The sequence below is a fragment of the Electrona antarctica genome, assembly GCF_951216825.1.
Source record: "Electrona antarctica genome assembly, chromosome: 20".
NCBI lineage: Eukaryota > Metazoa > Chordata > Actinopteri > Myctophiformes > Myctophidae > Electrona > Electrona antarctica.
The window spans coordinates 42,894,851-42,902,790 of record NC_136801.1 but is presented as its reverse complement, the minus strand read 5'-3'; the positions used below and the strand labels follow the sequence as shown (position 1 = coordinate 42,902,790).

General features: G+C 41.9%; 1 protein-coding gene across 1 annotated transcript; it reads left to right on the top strand.

Annotated features, from left to right (window-relative positions):
• Positions 1-2,668: 2,668 nt before the first annotated feature.
• Positions 2,669-5,449, top strand: LOC306913342 (uncharacterized protein). Its single transcript, XM_079489934.1, has 13 exons — positions 2,669-2,775; positions 2,896-2,925; positions 3,025-3,090; positions 3,181-3,258; positions 3,391-3,456; positions 3,568-3,624; positions 3,712-3,753; positions 3,858-3,914; positions 3,996-4,006; positions 4,308-4,359; positions 4,561-4,805; positions 4,951-5,001; positions 5,408-5,449. Exons 1-13 carry the CDS (start codon positions 2,673-2,675, stop codon positions 5,426-5,428), a joined length of 879 nt encoding a protein of 292 aa, XP_079346060.1. The 5' UTR covers positions 2,669-2,672; the 3' UTR covers positions 5,429-5,449.
• The last annotated feature ends 2,491 nt before the right edge of the window (positions 5,450-7,940 follow it).

Here is a 7,940-nt window from a genome sequence, read left to right as displayed (position 1 = left end):
GCCAACCAAACAAGGTATAAGACGTAGCACATCAGGTTGTCATGTCACTTCAAATATACTGTTAAACTAAACTTATGTAGACTCCCGTCTGTTTTCAGATGGCAGCTGCTTACAAGAGAGTCTGGCGAAAACGCAAACGAGATATAGAACTGCTTCTACGTCAGAATGATGATGATCTGCTGGCGCAGCTTGAAAGTAATTCTGATAGTGACGACATGCCTGGGGCTCAGAGTAGTGACGATAATGTTCCTGTGACTCCAAACAGTTCTAACAGTGACAGTAATCCGGAGCCGTCAGATAGTTTTGACGTTGACACTGACATAGAATATTGGTCTACTGACTCAGAAAAGGAACTAAATGATAATGTTGAAGTGGCTGTCAGCTTTGAAGACAACTTGAGACAGTGGGCCTTAAAGTACAAGGAGACACACAGATCACTGAATGATTTATTGTCCATATTGAGAAAGCAAGGTCACCTATTGCCTGCAGATGCTAGGACACTTCTTGCAACACCACAGCATAATTCCACTGAAGACAAATGTGGGGGGCAGTACAGGTACTACGGGTTGGAAAAGGGGATCTGCCGTTTCCTAAGTCGGATAGAGAGCAATCAGTTAAAATTATCTGTTAACATTGATGGCATCCCACTTTTTAAAAGTAGCAGCGTACAGTTCTGGCCAATACTGGCAAAGGTTGGCCACTTCGACCCGTTTATTGTAGCCATGTATAGTGGACACAGTAAGCCTAGTCCTCTTAACGATTATCTTAAAGACTTTTTGACTGAGTACGAACAGCTCAAAGTCAATGGGATAGTGTTCAAAGGCCGAACGTACAATGTCCATGTTGAGGCTCTGATCTGTGATGCGCCAGCAAGGGCATATCTAAAATCTATCAAGGGTCATAATTCCTATGAGGCATGTGAAAGATGTAACGTCAGAGGTAAATTAATTGAGAGAAGAATGGTTTTCATTGAACAGGACTGTACTTCTCGAACAGACGAAGCCTTTTCTAGAGTAGAGTACAGCAACCATCAAACTAGTGCTAGCCCCCTAATTGATGCAGGAGTACCTTGTGTTACCTCATTTGTTTTGGATTACATGCACATGGTCAGCTTGGGCGTGGTTAGACGCATGTTAAATTTCTTGACCCGTGGTCCAAAGATTTGTCGTTTATCTGTGAGGCAGAAGGATTTAATATCCCAACAACTAATTGCACTGAGAGGCAAGATGCCAAGTGAGTTTGCGCGTCAACCCCGGGGTTTAAAGGAGCTAGATAGGTGGAAGGCCACTGAATTATGCCAATTTTTGCTATACACAGGACCTGTGGTACTAAAAAAGGTGCTGTCCCCTGAAATGTACAAACATTTCTTGTCTTTCACGGTAGCCATGTCAATAATGCTGGAGGCAGATGAGAGGACTAGGAATGCTTACCTGCAATATGCTCAAGAGCTAATAAAACACTTTGTCAAGTGCTGTCCTGACCTTTATGGCAACACCTTTTCTGTATACAATGTACATGGACTAATTCATCTCCATGAAGATGTCAGCCACTTCAACTGTTCGTTAAATGACATTTCCTGTTTTCCTTTTGAGAACTACCTGCAACAAATCAAGAAACACGTGAGGAGTGGGAGAAGTCCCCTGGAACAAGTCACCAGGCGTTTGTCAGAAATTGAACATTCACAATTGAACACTAGCAAAATGCATCCTAAAGCAATTGTTTCTGTTAAAGAAAAGGACAGTTGTTTTCTTCTGAAAGACGACAAATTTGCTTTTGTTAGACAGAAGAATGCAGATGGGACTTTAGCCTGTGAGATTTTGGATCAGCGCCACACGTCACCATTATTTCACGAACCATGTAGCTCCAAACTCCTAAACATAGTGTGCACAACAGATGGGCGGGGCAGGAGGGAATATCGACTGCTGCGTGAAAAGGATCTGTTCCGCAAGGTGGCTTGCCTCCCACAGGAAACCGGTGGATATGTCCTCATACCCCTTCGCCATGGTCTGGAGTATTAAAGGTTAAAATCTGTTTCTTTCAGCTGCACCTGCATCCCCAGCATGTCTCTCAGCACAGGTCTTCTATTTGTCTTGCAACATCCTTATCCCATCTCCGTCCACCACTGACTCACCTCGCTGCTGACTCACTCGCCTGCTTTACCTCACTCGCCTGCTTTACCTCACTGCACCTTCTTTCCTACATGGCTTAAACTCTTAATGTAGCCATTTCTGATCTTGTCACATCTAATCAATCAAGCCGGAATTCTGCCGGAATTCTACTAACATGACTACTACATACATGATTTATATGGTTTGTCATTTTTCTAATGCAAACTTTGCAATGTGTGTGCTGTCCTTTTCAGGTCATGTATAGCAGGGCTGTGTGGCTGGAGAATGAAGTTGAGTATGAGGCCACCATACCAAGTAATTGGATTGACACTAACCGTAACGTCGTTAGATGGCCAAACAAGAACCCTGAAAAGGCATCCAAGAAACGAATGGATCCTCAGGAGGACTGGTACACGTACAAGTTGGTAAAGGAAAAGATTTCTTCAGGCAAGTTTCTTTTTTTTCGTCTTTTTTTATTTTCTTTTTCTTTGTCAAGAATCAAGTGAAAATGGTTAAATCAATGTTTAACTTTTAGCTAGCAAACGTGTCTGTGAGAAATACGTCATGACCAGCCATGCAGAGGAGGAGGAGGAAGAAGCTGCGGATGCTGGAAGAGGCAAGAGGATAGCTACTAAGAGAAAAGATAATAACTATGTAGACACGTTTGGTAGGTTTCTCAAGTCCTTTGTAAATACTAGACCTGTGCCCATCGGGCACTGCATAGCCTTGGGAACAATGAAAGTTGGCCTCACATGTAGACCATGTTTTATATCTTCTTTTGTAACAGAATCTGATGAGGAGGCCAACATCGTGAAGGGTAACGTTCTCTATTCCATTTAAAGTACTATGTAAAAGAAATAAACTATTTTCTTTGTATTATATTTGATATGTTTTACTTTATATTGCATCTGTATAGGTAAGAAGCTGCCCTCATTCCCTGTCCCACCACAGAAGTTTCAGTCCAGCCAAGAACCTAGTGCTAGTGAGTATTGATCTGTTATATTAAATGGTATATTAATGTATTGGGTACACACAACGTGAAATCATTTACAAGCTGATTCTTATGTTTCAGACTCTAAAAACCCAGCCATGTCTCTCCCAGTGAAGCCTGCAGAGAGTTCTCAGGGCAGGGAAATGTCCACTCCTCCACGTGAGTGAACATCTCCCGTTGACATTTAAAGTCCATTCATGACCATGGTGTTATAACTGCCTGTGAATTATTTTGGAATGGATTTATACACTTTGAAACATGTGTGAATCAGCCTGTTCATGTTGCCTTTAGACTCCCTAGATGTCCTGCTGAATGACGAAGAGGCCGAGTTTAGTCATGCTGCGGGGTCTGCACACAGTGAGTATTTCTCCATTGTACAACACATTTACTGTACATTCAGTACGTGTATATAATTACCATGAGTCACAAGCAGTGAGTAAGTATAGTTAAAAGCTCAATGTTTTTCAGATTCTGCTCGCTCTGGCCGGAATGAAGGATCGCAGCGCAGTCACACCTCTACACCCAGTGAGTATATGCATTGCATTGTAAGAAACCTTGTGTTTATATTAACTGCATATTTTGAATCTAAGATTTGTTTTTCTATTTCTCTAGGCTCACAGAAGGTAGCCCGTAAGAGCCCAATGTCGACACCCCGTAAGTATTGACTTTCTATTGCACCAACACATTTAAATTGCATTTTGTAGAACTCCTTACCATTCACAAGCGGTGAGTATAACTAGCTCAATAATATTTTATAGAGTCTGCTCGCTCTGGCCGGAATGAAGGATCGCAGCGCAGGCACACTTCCACACCCAGTGAGTGTGCATTGTAAAAAACCTTGTGTTTATATTGAACTGCACATTTTGAATCTAAGATATGTTTTTCTATTTCTCTAGGCTCACAGAAGGTAGCCAGTAAGAGCCCAATGTCGACACCCCGTAAGTATTGACTTTCTATTGCACCAACACATTTAAATTGCATTTTGTAGAACTCATTACCATTCACAAGCTGTGAGTATGCATCACATGTAGTCATGTTTCTACAAAATAATATTTGGAACGTAAGATTTTTTAAATTTATTTTTCAGAGTCACACCGATCACGCCAGAGCACATCACCATCCAGTGAGTATTTGTCACATTTAAAAAATGTTTTTACTTTTGTTTACTAATCAGCCATGTTTAATCTCACCATTTGTGAATTCTTTAGGAGCTCAACATGCAAATAAAATCTCCGGCAGGCATGATGACCATCGCTCCAGGTACGTGTAAGGCACAGTAGCGACTGACTTACCCTTATCGCTGGCCTAGGGATTTCCTACAGCTTCGAGCTTGGCCGCAAAGCCACCTGTCAGCAGGTGCATTGAACTATATTTGTATCGGGGTGTGATTGTCAACATTTTTTCAGTGTGACATGGTGTTTTATACATGTCCAATAATTAATTAAACCTCTAATGTCCTAGGTCTAGATCCAGCTTCGACTCCAGGCACAGTGCGAGCCAAGACTCCTGTGACTCCAGGCACTCTATCCGGTCCAGGCATTCTGTCCGGTCCACACACTCTGTCCAGTCCACACACTCTATCCGATCCAGAGTGCACAGCAGGTCCCACGGATCTGACAGATCCAGGGACACAGTCAGGCATGGTGACAGCAGGTCCCACCGTCAGAGGTCCAGATCTGACAGATCCAGGGACACAGTCGGGCATGGTGAGTTCAAGTAATCAATGCCTTTATAATTAGACGTAAAATGAAGTAGTATTGGTTACAGTATGCCAGACTTGTATTTCTCATCTAATGCATGGTCATCTGTGTCTTGGGAAGTTTTAATACAGTACCTTTATTTTTATAACAGCAGTGGAGAATGACGTATGGTCACAGAGCAATTTCCCTTGGCCAACAGCAGGTAAGTTCTGAGCTATTTCAAAGGGGACGGGTCACTGGTCAAGATTAAGAACTTATAATTTGGAACCCTCTCTCATCTGGCCTTTCTCTCCTTATGTTCCCTCAGTCCTCATTTCCTATCAGGACACAAACTGCACTTCAAACGTGTACATGCGTTTTGTCCGACATATCATTGGTCCGATAACGACAACCTATCAAACCCTCACCCTAACCCCCCACGGGGCAGCACACCTAAACCTAACCTTAACGCGCACCTCAGAGCAATGCTCCTTTGAACCAATGATATATCGAACCAAAGTATGCCTCCCACTTCAAACGGCAGTGTTTTGTATCATTGTAGGGTGATATCTATGAATGTTGGAGAACATTTAAATTTGTGTTCATATAAATGTATTTCCTTTTTTCAGTATACCAGAGGAAGTCCTTAGCCATCTTAGTCGACATCAGGAACGAGGTGCGCCGGAATGCAAGAGCAGAACCAGAGACTTCCACCAGTCATGTGGAGACTATGGACGGCCTGGAGGAGTTCGACAGGGAGGAGCTACGCCTAGGTGATGAAGCAGCTTTCAAAACCCTGGTATGTATAGCCAAGAGTAATTAACAGCATATAAAGCAGTATAATATGCACCTGCACACTGTTTTTATGAAGTTTACATGAACTTAATTATTCAACAGGTGCTGCAACTCTCTCGCATTGGGGGGAGAGACACCAAGGAGTGTGTCCACAAAGTTCTGAATAGGTATACAGTGTTTCGTATACAGTGTTTCAAATATGTCTGAACAGTTATTTGGTGTGAGCTAAAGGACCTGTATAAAAGTTAAGGTTTCATGCCATGTTTACAAAAAATAATCCTTAATGGATGTAACTTTGTTTTGCTACAGGCTCATGAGTAACAGCCTGATGGGCCGATTCAACCTGAAAGGGACGGGGGAGAAGCGGGCCTTCATCGGGACTGCCCTGTTTCGAGCAACAACAGGTAAGCCGGCCCATAAAGAAAATAAGCACCCCTAACCTGTTAATAATTTCAGTGGCAAAACATTTACTTTACGCATCGTGCCTTAATTCACATGTGATTTCTTATTCTGCAGAAGCAGTCCTGAAGGCACAGCCAGGGGCCAAAGAGGACGACATAAAGGACCACATTGGGGTCCACCTAAAACATGCTCCGCAAAGGAAGGGGGGCAAAGGGCAGGACCATGAGGCACATTAACCCAATTTGACCTGAGATTCTATAAAGTCTTCTAAATCCTGACAGTTTTATGAAAAAGCTATGTTTCTATGTCAGTCGTTCTTCGATTTTTCAAAAATAGCAGACCTACACACTCGTAGCGTGCTACTCTGTTGTTTTGTTCAAACATTTCGAAGTAAAAGGTTCCAGCATGTGTCTCCACAGTAAGCTGAATTATAAAAGAAAAGTGTGAATGGAGTTTCTAGGTGAAAGTGATTGCCAATATCTGCCATTGAGCCTCATTATACATTTCTCAAATTTGAAAGCACTTTCCAAAACTATGAAACTTTTCAAAGATTCCTTTTAGGGCAAACATGGCCACCGTAAGATGAACCTAAATGGGTTTGAAAGGGGTTTCTAGGTGTACGTATGTAGGACTAGTAGCATGCCAAAGTTTGTGCTATTGCCATTGAGAATGCATTGGGTGCAGAAAAAAATAAAATTTAAAAATGTGGATTGATTTCATGATTTGTGATTTTATTTGTTAACCTGTGCATGACTGTGAATTTATTTAATGTATTGACTTGTGATTTTATTTGTTAATGTGCGTAACTGTAATCCCAGTTTTCAGAAGTGTGTGTATATATATATATATATTATGTTAAAGTTAATTTTCCCATAACTTAACTTGTTTGGCTTAGCATTCAAATGTGTATACAATTGACATTGCTGCTGAGCAATATGTTAAATGATCAGAAAAGGAGCCACTGTCTGAAAACATGCAAGTACAGTTTATACATAAACTGTATTTTCAGACTGGCTCCTTTTCTGATAATTAATGCAGTACCCCTTGTGGCCACGGGAGGCCGCCATATATATATATATATAGACGTCAAAATGACGTTATTTCGACTAGAATAATGGGTCATGTTGACGTCACTTCGACGTAGAACTGACCGAATTTCGACTAGAATTTGAGGTCCTGTTGACGTCAAACGTTGACGTCTGGAAGACGTACGCAAATGACGTCATTTTGACGTACGTTCTAGACCATAATTAGACCGTCAACCGACGTCAGGAAATGACGTCATTTCAACGTCGTATCAACGTCCGATTGCGCAGTGGGATGTGTGATAATGAGAATGAATGTATTTCCAGACATAGTCAGTCACAAAGTGCAGATAGATATATAGATATAGATAGATATATATATAAGAAAGCTAGATGGCTCATCCACGCTGCTGGCCAATGAGAGTGACGTTGCTACGTGGCGGCCATCTTACCGAGGGGCAGCGTAACATTGTATCTATGGGCATATACTTTTGAAATAACCATAACTTGCTTCATTTTCAACCAATTGTCAAACGGTTTGGTTTGTTATAAACGTCAGAGACGTTCGCATACGTATATGCTTTTATATGACATTTTTTATAAAATGTCCTGAATCATAGCCACGTTGATAACGTTTGTATGAAACCAACCCGTTTGTAAATCCGTCAAGATTTGAGCGAGTTATGACTATCTTTGTTTGAGCTGCCATCAGAACATACTGTATACTGTAGCCCCTCAGCAAGATGGCCGCCGGGTGAACTACGTCAGAGACTCTGCCTTGAGCCATCTAGCCTTTATATAACATGTCTATGGGTTTTCAGAAGAGATTTAAAAGGTGACACAGGTTTTGCACGTCTTAATTAGGTCAACAGAGGGCGTTCCAAAGCTTGGGGGGCCCGTACTGCTAAAGCCCTGCCACCTCTTTGTGACGAGCTGAGCT

What these genes read in the sequence shown, in the direction of transcription:
- LOC306913342 (XM_079489934.1), top strand. Translation starts at nt 2,673, where the DNA reads ATGACCAGCCATGCAGAGGAGGAGGAGGAAGAAGCTGCGGATGCTGGA. An exon ending in GGAAATGTCCACTCCTCCAC is followed by an intron (nt 3,259 to 3,390) that starts GTGAGTGAACAT and finishes TGTTGCCTTTAG; the next exon opens with ACTCCCTAGATGTCCTGCTG. An exon ending in CAGGGACACAGTCGGGCATG is followed by an intron (nt 4,806 to 4,950) that starts GTGAGTTCAAGT and finishes TTTTTATAACAG; the next exon opens with CAGTGGAGAATGACGTATGG.